Source organism: Ammospiza nelsoni, chromosome 16 (assembly GCF_027579445.1).
Source record: "Ammospiza nelsoni isolate bAmmNel1 chromosome 16, bAmmNel1.pri, whole genome shotgun sequence".
NCBI classification, from domain to species: Eukaryota; Metazoa; Chordata; class Aves; order Passeriformes; family Passerellidae; genus Ammospiza; species Ammospiza nelsoni.
Window position 1 is genome coordinate 9179655 of NC_080648.1, and position 21696 is coordinate 9201350.

At 41.4% G+C, this 21696-nt stretch overlaps 1 protein-coding gene across 2 annotated transcripts in view; it reads right to left on the reverse strand.

The window, feature by feature from the left end:
- Positions 1–1085: 1085 nt before the first annotated feature.
- Positions 1086–21696, reverse strand: part of FSTL4 (follistatin like 4) — a 209308-nt gene continuing 188697 nt past the window's right edge. The window contains exons 10-16 of one of the 2 annotated variants that reach the window (XM_059483510.1): positions 21013–21147; positions 19456–19482; positions 14237–14355; positions 11499–11648; positions 10793–10900; positions 7708–7817; positions 1086–4505 (exon numbers count right to left, since the gene is read on the reverse strand). In XM_059483510.1, coding sequence (XP_059339493.1) covers positions 3803–4505; positions 7708–7817; positions 10793–10900; positions 11499–11648; positions 14237–14355; positions 19456–19482; positions 21013–21147 — 1352 coding nt within the window. In that variant the 3' untranslated portion in view covers positions 1086–3802. The remainder of the gene's footprint in view (positions 4506–7707; positions 7818–10792; positions 10901–11498; positions 11649–14236; positions 14356–19455; positions 19483–21012; positions 21148–21696) is intronic. The other variant, XM_059483511.1, reaches the window with a different exon arrangement.

Below are 21696 nucleotides of genomic sequence, written 5' to 3' on the forward strand. Positions count from 1 at the left end.
AGGATTTACCCCCAGGTTTTCTAAGAAGCAATTACTGGAGAGTGAGGCAGTGAGTCATAAGGGTAGAGGGCACAAAGGGAAATCCCTGAGTCCTGGGGGTCAGTGAAAGGGGCAGCTGCACCTGTAACCTGAGAGAGAGTCACAAAGCCTTGTACAGGGAGGGACAAAGGTGGTCTTAGGGAAAAAAATACCAAGGCATTATGGCGTGCCCACATCTCTTATGAATAGCCAGGTTAATGCATATCTGTCTCCCCAGCCTCTGTTCCTGTTCCTTTTGTTGACCTGCTGTAGGGTCATACGGGGAACTAGCCATTATCTCCTTACAGAATGAGCCCTTGACCTGTTTTATCTGTTTTACACAGCACCCAGTGCACCACCAGGCACTCAGGCAATTAAGACCTAATCATGGCATAAATCAAGTAAATAAGTACCTGTCAACAGGTCGTCAGGACTGGTGTTCCTCTTGGGCAAAGCTGTGTTCAAGGAGGTCAATGCAGCAAAATGGCCCAAGGCCTTCAAGGCAGAGTGTTTTTCAATAGCCCCTCATGAAATCTCTTTTGCAGGGGGGACCAACCCACCCTGCCAGTTCCCATCTCCCACCCATTCTGCAGACAAGCCCACCAAAATATCTTGGTACTTCTGTTGATTTTTTTTACTGGTATAAAAAACCAAAGTATTTAATGGTAAGAATATGTTAACCATCACAGATTCCAAATGAGGGACTTGAGAGTTTTGCTTCCAGTTTAAAAGTGGATGGTTTCTGAACAGGCACTTCCATTCAGAAATTGAAAATATAGACAGAAATACTTAGACAAATCAGCATTTCTATCCTACTGCTGTTTAACCTCAGTGATGAATGGCAAATGCATCTGATCTTGACACTGCAGTCTTAGTGGGCAACCAAGGATTATTTTCCCCACGATTCTAGTGTCAGAACATCCTACTGATATATGAGTGTATAAGTTAATGAAAAGATCATTAATTCAATTTAGATCAATTTTGATTAATCACTATGATTAATTAATAATTTAGTAACTAAGAATTAAGTGTGAATTGGTGGAGAACCAAAAGGATAGTGAAAGAAATTGGCCACAAGGAAATGTAGTCTCTTTTTGACAAAGTTGAAAGGCAAATATGACTTGAAACATTTTTTTGAATATATATAAAATTTCTGTGTTGTAAAAAAAAAATATCAGAGTAACAAATGTGCAGCACTTTAATGTCAAATTTGACTGTCATTGGAACTGTTCACAAGTAGTGTGGACAATCTAAATTATACTTCATTTTCTAAGTATGATATATAACCATTAGGATACTTTAGAAAAACACATCACCGGAACTTGGGCTGGAGAGGGAACAAAGGGAACATCTTTGGAAGGTCCAAGTGGGATTTTTTCAAGTGAATGTTATTCCAATACTTTGCAACAAACAGGAAAAAGTGAGGTCTGTTACACATCTTTCACAGCCTATTTATAAACCAGCCTCAAGAATATTTACCTGAACATATATATATACACTTTTTTTTTTAAATATTCTTAAAAAAGTAATATTTGCTTGATCTATGACACAATGAACATCTCTACAGGGAAAACTTACCATAGGCATAATAAAATACTCAAGAAGTCATAAAAGGTAACACGAGAGCAGTGTTTGGCCTTGGTAAAACACATTTAGGATGGCTGCAATGTATGGATACAGCTTTGTTCAAGAAAGGAGCTGTGCATATTTAAAGGTACTTACAAAGCTGGTCTTCTCCTTTCTTTGACATGGGATATGTTTCCTAATGGGATGAATACAAAATCATGGACACCATGCATTGCTGAAGGAAGGCTATGCCCATCTGTTTCACATGTCTGTGTTGCAATGATGGAAGAGTCTCTTCTAACTCCTATGGCTCATAAGTGAAAGAAATGCAGGACTCAGCACACGGATGTTGAAGGACAATTTCAAGGACTCCATGGTTAATGAATTCATTGGATTCAGCTCCCCTTCTCTGTCTGTCGGAACAGATTTTTATGTTCTCTGTAGAACTGAAATGGTGTAAAATACCTCAGGTCTACAGCAATGCTAGAATGCTGCTCTTCTGATAAACATTTAAAGCAAAGATTGCCAGTGTTATTCTGTTTCCTTCTTGCTTAAAATCCCTCTGTGTATGTTGTGGAATGGGTGACTTAAAGCATCTGTGGAGGGAAATAATTACACCACTACCTATCACTGCACGTGTTCAAGGGCAGCATTTTGCAGACTCTGGGCAACAAGGTCCTTGGCAAACCAAGCTGGGTCTGTCCAGAGGCCAATGGGTGCCTCCAATGCTACTGATATTTTACCTGCAGAGAGGTTTCACCCACCTGAACACCCCATTATCCAAGCGATGGTTACAACTGCTTGGATGGCACCACTTCTTGCCTGGCTCTGCTGCCACAGCTGCTTTTGCCCTCGTTACTTCATGGTGATGGATACAGAAAGTTAGAAAAATGCAAATAGAAAAGTTTTTTATATCTTCCAAGTGTGCAAATAAATGGCTGTATGTTTTTATGGGAACTCAACTGAAATTTCTCAATGCCAGCTGTTGCATTCTTGGATAATTCAGCTGCTTTTACATTAATGTCTTTGCTCATAACTAAAAGATAATTGACTATAAACAAGTGTACTATAAACAGAAAGGAAAAAAACAAAGAAAAATTGTTTTCTAGTTGTTCCAAAAGAAACAGGCAAATTAAGGCTATGACTAGAAAATGAGTGAGTTCTCTGTTAAAAATAACCTCTGTTATTTTAACTGCTATTTTATGAAGAAACAAGTGATTCCAGTGCTCCTAAATGTTTAATGAGGGAAACCAATGATTTCTAGAACTGTTGCTGTCTCCTACGGGAATAACCAAAACTAATGCTCTACCCCCACAGAGTAGATTTTGCATATTTGTTCCCAAACTGACCACACTCATGAGCCATTGAAAGACTAATGCCACCTTCTCAACAAAACTGTTTACATAAACTCTGACCCCCCTGTCAGTATTTTCCAGCTCTTACCCAGGCCTGGATGGGTAATGGCCTGGATATTTCATGGCAAATTTCTCAAATACAATCACACAAATGTGCACTGGAAGAGGGGGGACTCATCCTATTGCCTTCAGTAGGACCAAGAGCAAAATGAAGTGCGGAAGCAAGCGAGCTGACAGTTACTATTTCTGTGATGCCTCCTTCTGAAATCACATCAGTGAACCCTTTCAAAGCCATCCTGCAGAGAAAACTGATCAGTTCTCATTAAATCGCTCTCCTAGGATTCTCTGGGTTGAAAACTGCTCTGATGTTTACTTTCCCTCATCATCCAAAGGTGAATATTCAAAAGGTGAATAGTCCTCGCTGCTGCTGTCTCCTGTGCTGGGGTGGGGTAGTCAGTGCAGCCAACAGGCAAGGGATACAGGGAAGAAAACTGATGTTAGGACAGAACATAATAACTCCTCAGTATGGAAAGTCAAAATCTGTTTTGTTCTACAGAAATATTAGGTTTCGTGGCTTGTATGATATCTCAGTGGAGATATTATTTGCTTCCCAGCATTTTTCTCATAACCACAAATCATACCCACAAATAAAAAATATCCCTTCAAAACCACTTCCTATTAGCAGAGCATACTTTATATTATAAAACTTGCAAGTAGACCAGTGTTGTACCATGAAGCCTATACAGCGGTTTTTTGTCTTTTTGTTTTCCCAGTGTAAAAATATACAATGCTACTGCTCATTTGCTGCAGTGTAAAGGTCCAACTGGTCCTTGCCTGCTGAAGGCTCCACTGCTACTGCCCTTTCATACCTCCCCAACCCAGACCACTGTGTTACCCCTCCTTATACCTGAAACCTCACAGCGTAACGTATTTTGCCTCCCATTTATAACAAACAACGAATCTTTAGCTGGTGTAATGAGATACTGTCCAAATAATCCACTGTCTTTCATAATTCTGTTGTTGCTGCTCCAGGGCCAGTCTTTGGACGTGACTGGGTCCTTTAAATTCTTCAGTACATTCATCCTCCCCGTTGACAGCTCCACAAAAAGCACATCTGTTTGCAAATGTGAAGTAGCGTATATATAGTACTGATTGCCTTCAGTGAACGAGGGCTGAAATGTCAGATCGGACACGTGTATGTTAGTTTTCAAGTCATAAATCAACTTAATTTCCCCCCGGACGGTGAGGGCCTGGACGGTGATGGTGCCGCTGGCGCGGTCGGCGCTGACCAGGTAGCGCCCGTCGGGGGAGACGTGGGGCGCGCCCGCCACGCGGCCGTTGGGGCCGACCACGGCGTCGGTGACGCTGTCGATGACGAGCTGCAGCGAGGCGGCCCCCAGGCGGCTCCTCCTGCACTGCACGAAGTAGTAACCACCCAGGTGAGTGTAGGCCATGGCCTGAGGCACGCAGCCGTAGGCCTTGAGGTGGATGGTCTTGATGTGCGTCACAGTCTCCAGGTCTATCTTGTGGACCGCGTGCGTGGAATGGTTGAAAACGAAGCCAAACCTGAAACGGAAAACAAAGCACTGAGGTCACCTCTGGAGATGTGGTGACAGGCTTGAGCAAAGATAAAAGTCAGCAGAGTTGGGGACATTTTATTGGTTGGTTTTGGGGGCGTCTGCAATACTGGGGACCTTTTACTGGTTGGTTTTGGAAGCGCATGCAACAATGCTGTCTCTTTTTGTAAGAAATGTCTTGTTTTAGTGCTTCTAAAACATCCTAGAAGGAGGGATATATTTCAGTCAAATTAGCAACCTGATCCTGGAAATTTGAACATTTGCTTAGCTGTTTGAATCTTTGAGAGCCAAAATCTTTTATTGGGGTTTAAAAATTGGGCACAAAATATTGATATATGAAAATGAAACAGCAGCTTTATATTGGGAACTTACTGGGAAGACCAATTTCTATAGAAGTGATATCAAGGTTTGGGTGTTCAGTAGGATAACACTGACCAGGTTTGTATTTAATCTATCTGAGATTACAGTCATGAGATTCAATATATACGCAAGCATTCAATCTCAAAATAGAAAAGCATTCAAAACAAAGTATATTGCTGCCAGGATGAGGTTAGAGAGTAACTATATATAATAAATATAGCTGAGCACAATATAATGTATAACCACTGAATGAAGACCATATCTAGTCTCATCTCTTAACTGACAGCACCAGAGGGAAGCTATGGTGTGTGTTTGGTACCCGTGGTGCCTGGGAGCCACTGCAGGAGATGGCAAGGCTGTAGTGCAGAGCAGACTCTTAAAAACCATCCTGGCAGCCCAGGAAATGTGTAAAACATTTCTTGAGGAACATAACCAGGGTGCCCTGAAGATAAGGGGTCTTCATTTTCTGTCTCAAGACAGGGCAAAAAACAGTGAGCAGAGGATAAATGTTCCATAAAAGATATATACTGCAGCACATCTGACCTTTGCTGAAGACAAGAAAAGGTCAAGAATAGCCAAGAAAGGTTTCTGCTTAATTTGAGAGGGAGCCCTTAGAAACAGCCTGCTTGTGTTCCACTGGATTTACTGACACTAACTTACAAAAACTAATTTTACATCAACTATCTTTTCATCCATTCAATGCAGACAGAGGGAAATGAAGTGAGTGCTTAGGGCTGTATCACTTCCTCAGAAGATGTAAAATTGCCTTGTGAAATGTGGAGAACGTGCTCCTGTGCAGAAAATACATATTTTGCTTGAAACACTAGGTTTATTTCTTTATTCTTAATCCATCTGTCAATGAGACACTCAGCAATGATTTCACTTCTAAAGGATGAGCCAGTGTAGTGTGTGATCCCATGAAAATCACTGGGCTAAGCCTTTCATTTCCCCATTATACTCACATCCATTAGAGGCTTCACAAAGTATGTGCAGTGGAGAGTCGTAGTGCACTGTGTGTGTGGAAATTGGATATGACACTTGTATTTCTCCTGGATGAATGAATTTTAAGTACACTTTAAAAAGTGCTTTCCCTTACAGCTCTTTTTTTTTTCCCAAGACTTACTTTAATACTTGGTCAAATGCCTGAAGAACTTAAGAAATTATCTTTATCATAAACTCCCGTTTAAAGAAGTGGGTCAGGATATATTTTATGTGCCCACAGTTGCAGAAGAGGCTCAGCCCTTTCATCAAATCTGTGATCTGAAATCTCAAAGCAAACTTTGTACTTAGACAGTTTTTAATAGACAACAGTCTACCCTTGGAACTAATAAAAATGGAAACATTTCTAGATATCCATCTAAAATAAGAGGCAGCTGAAATACATATGCAGGGGTATTTGCATACAAACATTATTTGGCTAGCGGAAGAAATTGCTTAAATGTTCACCTTCCTGGGAAAGGCTGGTACTGCCATTTATTGTTTATGAGTGGAGAATTTAGAAAATCATCCCAATGAGTCTCATTAGCTTGCAAACAATTATTTTTTTCTGTGCTGAGGGTGAGAGAGAACAGACAAAGAACTGGCCCCGAACAAATGCAACAGGAAATCAGGGACTGAATCTGCAGCTTTGCATATGGAAAACTATGGACAGTAACATATATTTATTATTTCAGCCAACTAATCACACTGAAGCAAAAGGAGAATTAAACAAACAAAAATGTGTAACTGTTCCACCTTCCTGTCTTTGAATTCAATTCTCACCTTCTCAGCTCAGATTTTAACATTCAGCAAAGTCATTCACCTCCTAGCACTACTATTACCCATAATGAAATTGTGAAAGAAAACTGGAAATATGAAGTAGAGAGAAATTACAAATGACAGCCATGAGGCATGCATCATTATTTAGTGTTTCAGCAGGCAAAATTATTTATTTTGGAACAGATTCAACACATAATCATTTAAGTTTAACCCCTTCTCTCTCAGTGTTTCCTGCAGGAAACCTAAGATTACTGTAATGAGTTACATTATGTTTTTTGAGTGTTTAATTTAGTTAAACTATATAGAGGACAGAAGATGGTTAAACAGTTGTTATAATATGGAAATAATAGTATAAATTGCTGTGCAGTTATCATCAATTTTGATAATGTTAATGGGAGGCTTCCTGTGCCTGCTGGGAAGCAGCCAGTATTACTCCAGGTTATTAGTATGTTAGTTACACAACCTCATTAACCACTACATCACATTAACATTCAAAACTGATAGTTCATGGAGGTTTGTTTTTTTAAATCTGCAGTGCATACAATTTTTCTGCTCCAGCCATAAGGCTCACACAGAGATCCAATACTTGAACAAGTTGGGAGCATGTGAAAGAACCACATTTTATGCTTCAGGCAGAGTACATTTTTACCAGTTCAAGCAATATATCCTTGACACAGATTTCTGCTCAGATCCACAACAGTTTTGTGGCAAGGAAGGTGTTTTTTGGGCCATCAAATTCCTGGCACAAGTAAGGCAGAGCAGTGTGCCATAAGCTGCAAGGAGGGATGACTAAGGTGAGGTTTGAATGCCTGTGCATGGTCTAAGGGAAGGTCCAGGATTGTTTCTTGCTGTTTTACTGATTAGCTGAATAACTACTGGCAATTTCCTCAACCATTTCTTCACTTCATGTGTGAAAATGGGGATAAATGTAGTTAAGATTCATTACAAATTTATTTATTCCTTCACTCATTCATTCACTCATTCATTTTTTCATTCATATCTCTAAAGTGCTTTAAGGTTATGAGAAAGGAGCAGCATGGTCACCATTATTATTCATTAAAAGAATTTCTCACCTAACATGATTAATAATAAGATTTGTAGGTGGTATAAAAAAATCTCCCACTCCTTCAAAGGGTGTGTGGATAACATGTGGATCCTCTCCAGTGCTTGCCTCTGGAATCACCTACAATAAATACACACAAGGTTGAGCACAGGATAAGCACTGAGTAAGGCAGAAAGGTAAATACAGATTAGAGACATGCACAGCACCAAGTGGCTCCTTCCAGGCTGTAGTAGACTCAACTGATTAATGATTTCAAAACATTGTTTGGTGTAGTTGTCTTGAAAAGCTGTGCTAGCAAACAGTATTTGAGGCATGACATTTGTAAGGTAAGTACACAACTTGACTCCTGTAAGTTGTTTACATCTCAAGAATGAGCAGTCAAGCAGGAGCTGAAGCAGTATGACAACAGCAGGACAAGAATAATTTATCCCTCACTGTCTAAAGCAAACATTCACTCCATGGTCATATTTATTAATCTCACTTAAATGCACAGTGATAATTTACCACCCTGAAGGATCAAACACTAACTCACAGCAGTTAATTATCACTTTGAAGGAGAAAAACTGTTCATCCATCAATATAAAGTCCAGGGAGGAGCGAAGAAGCTCCCTTTGGCTGTCCCCTGGTCCTGCCCTCCAGCACAGCACAGATCTCCATGGACAGGGGAACTCAGGTCCTCCACTGCTCCAGAAAGGAAAAGTTCTCAAAAATTAAAATGTTAAACGCTCAAATTGTTTGCTGGGTTTAAGATGACTTTAGTCCATTCATTAGGACCTTCTGCTGCTCTAATCTGCAGCAGTTGTTGCTTTGAATTTATGGCTACATAACTCATGAAAGACATGCTAAATCCCTAAAAGGTTTATTTCAGACAGCTGTTCTGGTCATGCCATTTAGATTTCTTCCAATTAGATTGCTCAAGAAGGATGCCCAGCCTACCACAGTGCTTTCAAGAGGCCAGACATTTGCTTCCCACAAGCCAGTAATGGCCAAACAACAGCATCCCCTTAGCTGGCTGCACAGGCAGTTTGATAAATCCCTGACTTCCAGAGGAGTGGAAATTTAGATCAACCTCTGCAGCAGCATCTTCATTAAAAGAAAGTATTTTATTGCATTTCTGCAACTGAACGCTGCAGGTTTTAAGAAGGAACTTTGCCCAATTAGTCACTGCCCACCTTTTAGGAAAGAAGGTCAGAAAAAAGAAAGGATCTGCTGCTGATGATGCTAATCTCATCTCTATGTGTGTAACTGCACATCATAAAGATAACAGAAAAGACTATCTGAGACCCGGAACCTTCTAACAAGTTCCCAACTGTGCAGATGGTGTGTTCTCCCTAATAATGACATGCTTGTGCCATCTCTCCTTTAATTACAGAAACTTCTCACAGCTGGATGGATGAAATTAAGTCAGAAAGGGTAAAAAGAGTCCATTTTGTCTCCTTATACCCTGTACAGGAAACTCACATCCCCAGGTGAGACAACTTGGTGTTGCTCCCCTGGAAACCTTCATTTATGTGCCTCCATTCTGATTTTGGCATCTTTTCCTGAAATCGCCTGTGATGAGTAGCTGGTCCAGTGTTTATTATTGACAGTCAGCACTGGATGGAGCATGTGGATGGTAGGGATGGCTCATCCCATCTTCATGGGGCAGTATCCCCAGCAGAAGCTTTGGGTAGCCCCACAATTAATGCAGACTCCAATTTGTTGGTTTTTAGGTCAGAAAGCACAGCCCCCCTTTTTCTCTGCCTGCTGGGAAATGCTTCAATGCAGACCTAGCAGCAAACACTTCTGGCAGAAGGAGTATTCATGTGACACCTCTTTCCAGAAAGGGTGGGCAGCAAGTGCCAGAAAACCACCACCAGAGAATGGGATGTCTGGAGGGATCAAATCAGATCCATCAGCTGGTGTCAACTCTGTCATACATCATACAGCAGCAGAAAAACGCCCCACTAGATGGCAATTCTCCATGTTCTCTGTGCTGTCAACGGAAGAGTAAATCTGCTAAGGTGATCCAGAAGTGGAAGGTGATTTGGGTGTCCACACTCATGTGCAGTTCTCAGTCCCAGTGCCACTGCAGGTCTGGTGGTGCTGAGCATGGAGGAGTTCCACAGATATCACTGGCACCCCTGCAATGGAATCACTAACACCCAATAACACAATTTGTCCCTGAGGTTTTACTTCTCTTGGTTTGGCTTTTTTCCTTCATGCCCTAGAGAGCCCCTTCTTGCATTTTACTGTGAGAGACTCACAGAATCACAGAATTGTTAGGGATGGAAAAGCCTTCTAAGATCATTGGGTCCAACTATTTCCCCAGCACCGCCAAGCCAGCACTGAACTGTGTCCCCAGGTACCACATCTGCAGGTCTTTTCCATCCTTCCACGGACAGTGACTCCACCATTGCCCTTGGTATCCTGTTCTGGAGTTTGAGAAAGTTATCAGTGAAGAAATTTTTCCTAATACCAACCTCAACCTCCCCTGGCATAAATTTAAGCCATTTCCTCTTGTCCCATCACTTCTTACATGGGAGAAGAGACTGACTTATCTGGCTCCAACCTCCCTTCAGGGAATTGTAGAGACTGAAAAGGTCCCCCCTGAGCTCCCTCACCTGCTCCTTGCCAGCCTTGTGCTCCAGACCCTTCTTCCCCAGCTCTGTTGCCCTTCTCTGGACACATCCCAGCACCTCAAAGTTTGTCTTGTAGCGAGAGCCCAAAACTGACCCCAGGATTTGAGGTGCCTCAACAGTGCTGCAGAGCACAGCACTCTTGTCCTGCTCACAGCCAGCTGCCAGTCCTTGCTGCACAACTTTTTGGCACTTGGCTCTGTCACCAGTCTTAAAACAAATCAGACCTTGGCACAAAGCAGCCCTGCTGTCAGCCTGTGGCACAGTCATTGCTCAAAAACAAATTAAACAGCAGGAAAAATATGTGAGGATGGACAGAGGAGGGATGAATAAAACACACTGGATATGCAAATGAAACAGCAGCTTTATATTCAGACCATTAAATGTGGCTAATTACCTGCAACCCACCAGCCACCAGTGTGTTACCAGTGATGCTGAGCCCAGGAAGAGCAAAGGCTCCAGGGTGTAAGGACTTACCTGCAGTGTGGGTGATGATTTCCTCGTGTCCCCCCAGCTGAGCACCCACACTTGGTCGTGGGACTTGTCATAATGTAATTTGGTTGGTAATGGGTCCACATCCAAGGACTTAAAAAAACCCAGAGAGAGTTATTTACACAGAGACTCAAATGAACATGACAAAGACCACATCAGTTCCCTGCAGGCATTCTCATGCACCACTGTTATGTTCCCTGTGCAGCTTTGCCTTCAAATCAAGTGGGGGATCAGCAGCAGGTGAAAAATTTGGCTGTTTGGTGCCATTTTCTGGGTAGACATCACTCCATCCTCTGCTGTTCCTTACAGCCAGAAGATCAAGGGCCAATTTCTGCCTGAATTGTACCCACACCAGCTCTCCCCATTTATAAGCATTCTCTCCAAACTGCTTATGACCCAGGTCAGGCAGCTAAGCCAGGAATTCATCCCAGTGTTTTTTACCAGACTCACTGTGAGCTTGGCTGCAGAGGCAGCCCTGAGACTGTGATCTCCAGCCCACAGAGGAGTTTATTCTGCCAGTGAGGTCACAGAACAGTGAACTCCATGTGATGCCACCGGTCAAAGCAACACAGGCCCAGCTCTTTACTGATCAGCAGATCTTTGCCCAGCAGATCCACTGGGCCAAGTCTGATTTTTTTGTCCTATATCAAGTCTTTTGTCATCAGTGAATAATGTGTTCACTTTTAAGTACCTGTATAGCTTTTTGAGTCTGGATATCAATTATCATTACTCTGTTCTGCTTTGGCTGTGTCACATAAATGTACTTGTCTCTGACATTGACTGCTGAAGCCCAGAGGCAGGACTGAGTGTCTTCACCTTCCACTCTAGGACAGATCTCCTCCTGAGGGGTTAGAAAAAGAGAAGGTTTAATTTTTACAAGTTCAGGGCCTGGAGCAGCAAGAAGCTTAGCCTTGTAAACTGCAGGGAAAAAATCCCTGGGGATTCCATTAGGATGATATTTCTTCCCTTTCTTTCCTGGAAAACATGAAATAATTAATTTATCAGGTACCACACTTCAGCCTGGCTCTATGCAATGACATTAAACAGCTGGACCTCCTGCAAACCTATATTGAATTTAAATAACCACAGAGCCTATGGATTGATCTTTTGAAGCATGCTGTGGTTCATCAAGACTTGCAGTGCTGTCAGCATTTATTAGCAACAGAACTATCACTCTGTGCTTTGAAAAAACAGTGATTTACATTAATTGAGTCACTGCTTTATATTTTTCATAAAGTCTTCATTTTCTGCACAGGAGTTTGAAGAGTCACTTTTGGTCTCACCAACAACTCCCTGCATGTTTGCTACTTCTCATTGCTCTTCCTACTGTCAAGATGCTTTATTTGAAAGAGCAGTTGTGTGGGACCAGGCTGTGGGGAGGAAATGGGGTAAAATGAGAAGGAACACATATAAATTTCAGTGAGCACAACTGTTGATTTTAGACCTTGTGTTGCGTAATATTAAATAATGGTCCAACCTACCTAAGGGAAATGTGATTGGAGCTGTGTCAGAGCTTGTTCAGGGAAAGAGGAGGTACAACAAAAAACAATGTCAGCACTGGAGGAATAGAATAGAATAGAATAGAATAGAATAGAATAGAATAGAATAGAATAGAATAGAATAGAATAGAATAGAGTAGAATAGAATAGAATATCCTGAGTTGTAAGGGACCTACACCATGTGCAACAATTACGGATAGAAAGCTGTCACCTCCAAGCAGCACAGCTCTGCTGGCTGAGTGTCATGGTGGAGACCATGAGTAAGGTTTGAAGATAAAAGACTCAATAACTTGGCTGCATTTTCCTTTCTGCTCCTCCAGCCAGGCTGGGAATCTATGCTAAAAGCCAGAAGATGACACAAAAGCCCAGACTGGGGCTTCCAGGAGCCATTTATGCAGTCAGGCACCTGCCAGCCTTCACACTGCCCTCCTCATCCTCAGCTCTCACAACACAGCACCCACTCAAGCCAAGGGTGGATGTCTACTGTCTATGTTTGCTACTGTCTATGTAGCAAACATCCAAGATAGTAAAAGGGAAAAGGGAGCAAAAAATGTCAGTTATCCCCAGACCAAGGGAAGGGTCCTTGGAGATCTGTAGGAATCCCTCAGAGGTGTCTCTGAAGAGTAGCCAAGTGATGTTAAAAATCCCTCTCATGCACACCAATGTGCTGACATGATTTCCTTAAGTGCCCTCTCTGTTTTGTTCTTTTTGATCTGTTTCTCCAGGACCACCTCTTCAATATTTACAGATCTTCAGAAAAGAAACACAGGATTTCTGTCTTTGTAAAGCTTAGGTGTGGTTTAATAGCATTAAGTCCATAGACTAGCCTTGGGGTGAGCATCAGTCTGGATTTCCTCTAAGGTATATTAAAAACTAGTGGAAAAAACCCAGTATCAACCACAAATTTATTAAGATTTAGAAAGTACTTCCTACACACCCATAAGATGCAGAGCTTGACCCAACCTGCAGGGCTCATGACAGCAATTCTAGCCTTTGATTCCTCCCAAAATTGAAATCAAGGCTGAGCCCTTTTTTTTAGAAGAGCCACATTCTTTAGCCACGTTTTCAACTTCCCCTTTTAAAAATTAGAAAGCAAGGAAAGGAGTGACTAAAACAGCATTTCTGGCTGTATTTCAGCACCTGTGTTTTTTTAAGAACTGTCAGTTTCATGAGGATATGCCTGCTGTATGTTCCTGTGCAGGAGTACATAGCAGGTCACTGAGAACACTGACCTCTCAGAGCCTCCAGGCACGTGTTATCCCACTGGCCATGTCGAGCTCCACTGCCTACAAGCCAGTGCTTGACATTTCTGACACCTGAAAAAATGTTCCTTGTAATTCCTAAAGCAAGGGTTAGGTAAATTCAGTGCAGACAGAAAAGTGCCCACAGCAAACACAGACAGTGCAGTCTTTCTCTCAGTGCAGAAGATGCAGAGGATCTTCAGGGCACAACCATTTTCTGGGCATTCTTATTTGCCTCCCTGCTGTAGTTTAACATAGCAAAGCACTTCCAAAGAGCAGAAAGTGGCCCACAGTAGCTCACTTCTTTGCCTATGGAGCCATCAGTAAAAGGAGCACCAGTGAATGATGTGCACATCTCTCTGCTGTTGACTTTTGTACCTTCCCTAAAGCCCAGTTACAAATTTGGGGCATGGATAAGTAAACAGATCAAAAGGACAAATGAAAATCTTTGCTTTTGTGATAACTAGCCAAATTCTCTGCAGCGTGTCAGTAAATCCTCCATGTCAGCCTTAGAACTTATGTGGATCCCCTGATTTTCAAGAGAAGATGCTACACCTCAGGGATGCTGCATGAAGCCCACCAAGCTCCAACACCCTTGTGGCAAACAGGTCCTTTAGCAATAACAACTTTGAAGAGATTAAGAGAAAGTTTCCCAGCTGTCAGCTGTAGCTGCTGGGTTCAGGACTTACATAACTTGTGAAAATCCTCTCTTCAGGCCTGATGTGTCTCCGGATTTCACATTCGTTTGGCTGGAGGACTGTGATCCCATCATCAGAAAAGACATAGAACATATTCCCAACACTCAGGCCTTAAAGGGGGATAAAGAAGAAGGAGTTGGATTTTTTTTTGCATGCATCCATAGCTGTTAGGACTTTTTTAAAGAACTTGTCCTCCTTTCCCGACAAACAAAATCTGCCTTACATAAAAGTTGGTCATTTGGATGCAGTTGGAGCATTCACAAATCAAATTTCATGTCACAACAAGGGCTTCAAGGAGTGAAGAGGTACAAACACATTCAAAAATGCATTGCCTTGGTGGCGGTGGTTGCACCCAAATAATTATGGCTGGGTCTTGTAAATAGGTACCAAAACAGGATTTTATCCCAAGAAGCCTCTCTGTTGCACTGCTATCCCCCTCAGATTATGAATTTGGGTTTTTTAAACTATTTCATTAAAAACAGCTTGACAATAATTTGAGAACTGAAAGACAAGCTTTCGTTAAAATGAAAGTGAAGGTCATCCTGTTACAGGCAACTTGACCACTGGTAACTGTGATGTTAAATGGAAGTGTTTAGCATCTGTACCATGAATGAAAATATATAGATTTCTTTATTTTCTTAAAATATCTGAAAGAACTAACTACAGCCACCAAAATATATACATTTTTGAAATCTTGCAAACTGTAATTCACAAATGTGGAGTAGTTCAGCATTGCATTAGCACTCATTTATCCAACCAGGGCATTCCAGGAGATTTGGAAAACTGGCTGATTGTCATTGCTTTGCCATTAGGAGATTGTATTTTATCACTTCTGTCATGCTACATGTAATTGCAGTGACAAGATCTTTAAGAAATGTTCAGGATCCTTTCAAACCCTCTAGTTTCAAAGATCCAATAATTTCATTTTTTCACACCACCACCAGTAAGTGTTTGCAAGGACCACTGTCACCCCTAGCAGTGTTGATAGTGTACTTTATCTGCCAACAATATGGTGATGCCATAATTTGTATCTTCAAATTTATTCAATTTTTCCCATGGAGAAATAAAGTCCCCATTCTATGGCTCTGAACAGTGTTCAGTGCTAAAAATTCCCTTTGCTGGTCCTGTGGTGGCAGCTCTAAGTACTGCTCACAGAGACAGTGTTTCTCACATTTCTTAACTGTCTGCAGGATTGAGATCTAAATCATCAGGAAATTTGACAGTAAAAATAGGGACAATTTGGACAAAGGCATTTTTGGAAAATGTTGTAAAACATGTGTATTTAGTAAGGCCAGAAGGGTGTTTTTGTTGCTAAGCCCCCTTCTTTGATGCCAAGTAAGTAATTTCAGAGAACAATGTGTCAGCATGTGGTGTTTGCTGTACTGACATGGTTGAGTCTCTGAACCACAGCACAGAAATCCCCCAGTTAGGGCTCAGGTGGGTACAAGAGTTGTGATCCTCAAATGTGATTGCACAGGGCAGGATCATGCATGTAGGGAAAAAAGCTCCATTGAGAGTTATTTCATGGACTAAGGGTTATTTTTCCCCAAGTATATTGGTAACACATTTCATGCAGGCACTTTGGGCCAAAACCTGCGCTCCCAACATCCACACATCTCCCACCTGCTTTAGTGGGATTTGATGAACACTCAGAGGGCAGAATTTGACCCTGGCCTGGAATGAGTGCTGACATTTCATGGGTAAAGGATTTTAATCCTCAGAAGTGAAAACAGGCAGGCAATCAATTATGACTATTGTGAGGATGCTTATTATTATTTTCATGCACAAGAGTAGTGTGATTTTGTCTGATGATCCTATTACAATGAGGGTGTATTTAAGAAGACCATAATTACCCACAAAAATACTTTGATAAAAAATTTTACCCCAATAGGTTTAGAGTCAGAGACTTGGCAAGTTCTACTACTTATTTTACAGTAAAATGAGTCCAAGTTTTTGTGCAGACTGATTAAAATATGCTACAAATTCCCGAGAGCATTCAGTTACTCTCTTTTTAAAAAAGTTTGTCAGTTAAAATTAAACCACTTTTTTTGCCCAGAGATTGGTTTTCATACTGATATTTAGACCAAGCAGGATTTTACTAGACAAACTAGGTGTTTTATTGTGACTTATGAAACATTTGCCAAATCTTGGTTGGGGTACATCCTAAACAATTTCATGGACATCAGTAGAACAGACTCCATTTTTTATTATACTGATGCAACTCCTTGGTGCAGGGAATTGGGAATTATTTCAGTACAGAGGTGGGCAATGAAGTATTTTGTGTTTTTTATAGTAGTGAGGCAGGTACTAAATTGGGAACTCGGGGACTAAGGAGGAGTTTTGAAAAATTTTTTCCTTTTGAATTGAGGACATTTCAGGTTAGATGACACAACTAGTTCAAAACCTAAAGGCATAATGAAAGGCAAAGTACTTCACCTGTATAGCAAAATATCCCTAATATAAAAAAAAAAACCCCATTAAGAATGGAGAGGACTTTAAAACATAACAGTTCTTATTTGATCCACTCCAGACGAAGTTGGCTCTAACAAAAAAACATTGGGAGGATACCTGATATCAACAAGAGCTTATTTGAGAAATACAGTGTCTCCATCAGTGTACATTTATACATCCCTCCTTTGAGATCAAAGGGCAAATTTTTCACCATGATCCTATACTTAAAGAATTTTCCTCAACTTAATTTAAATACTTGGAAATATTTTAGAACTTAAATTTGGTAATGAAAAGGCTTTCAGCTTTTTAAGTGCATACACTCACATAACTGCTGATTGCCTGCTGGCACAAAATGCCCCCTTTCTCCAGGTATTAAGTGAGCAATGCTCACTACAGAAATGAACACTGTCACAGAAAAAAACCAAATCTCTGCTTTACATTTGGGCTACTCATGGTTTTCTCTGGACAAAATTAAAAACTATTTGTACATTGAGTAAATACTGCATGTGCTTCCAGCCCCAGGTTTAACTGGCTGGTTGCCCTGTGTGCATTCATTTCTTAGGGCATTGCCTGGGCATGGTCTGAAAGGTTCTGAGAACAAACTGACAGACTGACTTTTAAAATGACCAAATACTTGTGTTAAAAGTTTGACTTGCAAAAGTTGTTCTACACCATATTTTTTAGGCATTTTCCCAAGGTTTTAATTACTCCAGACCTTGTGGGGATGAGTTAGTGATTTTAAAGGAGCTCAAACCTACCAATGCATCTGTTAATATTGCTACTTGCACATAGTAAGGAATTGACCGAATATATTAAAATATAAAACCAAAAATGCCATTCCTGTCTTCCATCTTTCTCCGTGCCAAGATTTCACATGCTGAAGTATATTCTAGAATGAATGTGCCCATCACATACTACAGAACAACACAAGCAGGGTAATAAACCTGCTTTACAGATACTGAACTGTTTAGGAACATCAACAGCAGATCTGCTTTACTGGCCATGTTTTGCCTCAACATTGCTCATACTTTCATTTAAAATGTGCAAGGTTGATAAGCAGTAAGTCCATCTATTTAGCAAAATTATAATAAGACTTTCTGCAAACAACTTCTCAGCTGTTCTTTAAATATTCCTCTACTTCCACATCTGGTAGGATTATTCAACTGCTTTCTTTAAAAAGGAGCATAAGGAACACTTTATAAAAACAGCCATGGAGCATCGTGCAGGTGATGCTGGACTGATGAGATGCATTAGAGATTTCATGTCCAAGCAGAAGGGAAATAGCAATTCCTAGTGCCCATAATGCCATTTACAGGAGCACCAGCAGTGATGACTCCTCACAGCCCTGCACCAGGCACCTGCAGGTGGGGTGTTCAGAAAGAAGTGCTGGGGAGCTCTCCTAGGTGACTGAGCCACTTCTCTGACCTCAGTGAGCTGCATTTGCCTTGGCTTGGAAGGGACTCTAGAAACAGACCAGTGTATTTGCTCCATGTGGCTAACAGTGGCACTGACAGTGTGCACCAGGTTTGGTCACCACGCCCTGGCACCCTCTTTCTGCCCCCAAATCCTTTGTGCCAAGCCCAAGCTACCCAGAACCTTCCTGCTGAGGCTGGAAGCCCAGCTGTTGTTTTGGAGGCACTACTGACAAAGGGGCTTTGCCCCCTCCAAAAGCAGAGTGAGCCTGAAGCCCTTCTTGGAGCAGCAGGGTGAGGGAGTTTGGGGGTTTGCAGGGGGACGTGGCTGAGAGCAGTTTGTCACTGCACAGCAACCCTTCCCACTCAGCTTGAGGGACACCGAGGTCTCAGCTGCCTCACAAGGAGCTGGCAGATGTGAGAACTGGTTTACATCTGCACCTGAACCTCAGAACGTTCCTCCAGGGAGCGGGTGTCCTGCTCACAGCCCCCCAGGAGCCCAGGGTCACAGGGGCCCCTCTGCACACCTGGGCTCCTCACCCACAGAGTCAGATGGACAACCTGTGTGAGAGCCCCTTGGGCTCTGCATGATGCTTCTCACTGGGTATTTTGGAAATTATGACAGCACATGCATGTACAAAATAAGGTGATTATAAGGCCCTCCATGATATCCTTGAGTCAATTAGCTGCTCAGGATGGTTTTTTTTTTACTTTGGCTTCCAAGATACACAGTTGACGACCTTGTGAAGGGCACACTGTAAGTTTGATCAAACTAGAGCTCTTAACTGCCAATTAAAACAAGGAGAAATGGGGCAACCTTTACCCTGCATTGATTCAAAGGATAGAGGGAAGAAAACCTGTTGTGGTTTGGATTTTTGTTTTGCCTAACAGTCAAGAACACAATTTCTTTTGCTCACCTAGATAACATCAATACATGCTATTGAAAAGGAAGAGCTTGAATTGCTTGCTTAAAAATGCAGTATATTGAATTTATGCCTTACTTGTTCAATTATGGTAATTTGAGAGCACTTCTGATACTTGTGTGATTGCTAATGCAGCTTGAAAATCTCAGGCTACTCACATTTCTGGCATTATATATAAAATTCATATTTTTATATATTTTATGATCATCTATTATTTTATAGTGGGAAAATGCAAGAAGTTATAGGTGCAAGAGTGACATCTCTTATTTGAATAATTTAGCTTTTAAAAGTCTGGTCTGTACTTAATCTGGTGACTGTGAAAGTTGATAGGGTTAGTGGCAAGTCAGTGGAGAATGGCCCATCATGGAATTATTAAAGCAGACAAGCACATTATCACTACAACAAAAGAACTTTACTGCAGTACCTTCCTCTCGCCACAGTATGTTTGCAACTGCAGCATCAGAATATTGGGAAAGCCAGAAAATAATCAGGAAAAGAAAAAAAACAACAAAACAATGTCAAAACTTTCATTGTATCAAGTAACTGAATAAATACTCATGTTTACACGAACTGTTTAATTGGTGAAAATTTTGTAACATTCATTCAAATAAAATACCAGGAAAGACAGAGAGCTCTAAACACATTTGCTCCTTCTAGAGACAATTAAGAAACTTTGACATGGGAAAAATCCTTCCTGAAATGAAGGCAGCTGTGCAAAGATCAATGCCCTACTAAAGAGGAGCAGTTACCTCCAAATGCAGCTGCAGGTATGGCACAGCCTGAGGTTTTCTGTGCAGGTTCCATGAGGAAACACAACGTGGAATTATAGAATCATTAAGGTCGGAAAAAACCTCTAAGATCATCGAGTCCAACCATTAACCCAGCACTGCCAGGTCCACCAGCATCTTTCAGAAGAAGCCTGAGGCTGGCAGCTACAGCAGCTACAGCAGCTGCAGCCTTGGCTGTGGTGTCTCTTGGAACTTCAGGCAACTGCATTCTTTCAGGATTCACACAAGCTTTTAAAGCACACCTGCATTTGAATTTCTGTTCCAGATAGATCCAATTATTTCTCAACATACTGTAATTTCCCTTGCTCAAGTATTCAAGGGAAAATGACCAGTATTAACAAGAGTATATAAATCTAGTTAATGAGGAATAGGATATCTTTTGCAAAGATTTTCCTTGAAAGCTCATATTTATGGGTAACTTTGTTTCAATTCTTGCTCTATATTAGCAGCCAGAAAAGCAGTAAAAATCCCATTTGCACCTAGACTTTTGGTATCACCATAAACCCAGGTAATCTCCCAGGCATTCAAGAAAGCAGAACTGGGAAAGATCAGGCCTCTGGGAGCTTTTCTATGGGACAACTGCTCACCTCCTTCAGCAATTCTCTTTTGGGGTCAGTGTGGTCAAGACAACACTGCTGCACTCCTATGGGAGATGTGGGAGGAGCAGCTGGGAGGGTATTTGTCTTTGAGGTGGAAGATAATTTCACACTGAGGGAAACCTATTTTGCCAGTCAGTGATGTAAAAATAGGTAAAATAATTTAATCACGACATTTTTCAGATATCTAAATATTCAAGAATTTTGACTGGTAACTGGCTTCAAAAGAAGCCTTATACAGAAATCAATGAGATTTATAGAATGTGACAAAATATTACATCTTGGATTCCCTGATATCTGAAACTATTGCCAATTTGTTACTCCAATAAAGCTGTTACCCATCACACACTCAGTATAATTCTGCCACATGAAAGACACCATCTTCCTGGACAAGATTTTACCTTCTCTGCATGATTTCTATCCCCAAAAAGTGTCCAATCCTCTGATCAAAGTGCATTCAGAACTGTCATTACCTTATGTAAGATCCAACTTACTGCATGCAATAGCCTGACCTAAATTACACTAAATTAAATTACATGTATGCCATCACATGCCAACACTATTTAAAGGAAGAAATGCATGGAAAAGTGAGCTTACGGGTCTTTCTTGCTGAGTCTTCGATGAAAAGGGAAGAAATGTCCTCGTCCACTCCCACCTCATTTTTGGCAATGCAGGTGTAGGCACCAGTGTCTTCATAGCGAACACTGCTGATGTGGAGTTCACTTCCATTTGCTGTAAGAGAGACACCCATAGACAGTGCTCCTCACTGCTGCTAATTGCTGTCCCTGCCTTAATTGTCCTCCATCACCACAGGCACCCACTGAAGGCTCAACAGGGTGGTTCCACCCCACTGTGTTTCCTCCTGTGTAACTAGAGGTTTTTGGGGATTCTCATGTGAGCTGATGTCTTGCTCCTTTCCATCAGCACATCCACACCAGAGAAGAACAAAGAACAATCTCAAGTCAAACTATAAGTTGCATTTAATTTATTTCTTCTTTTTGTTAGAAAAGTGCTTTGGCTTTAGTGAAGAAAAATTAATTTCAGTTTTCCAGACTGTTTTTCATCAGATCACCAAAAAACTTTGGTTTAAAGGGGTCTCTCTACAGTTCCTTCTACCATTTTGCTTCCTGCAGTTGGACCAATGGCTAAAACCTTTGGAACATGCTGAGACATTGTAGGTGCCATGCAGCAATATCAGTGCTACCAACACAGGCTGAAGGGCACAATCTACCAAAGCCAGACTGGGGCATGTGTTGAGGATGGGGTTATAATTTTTACACA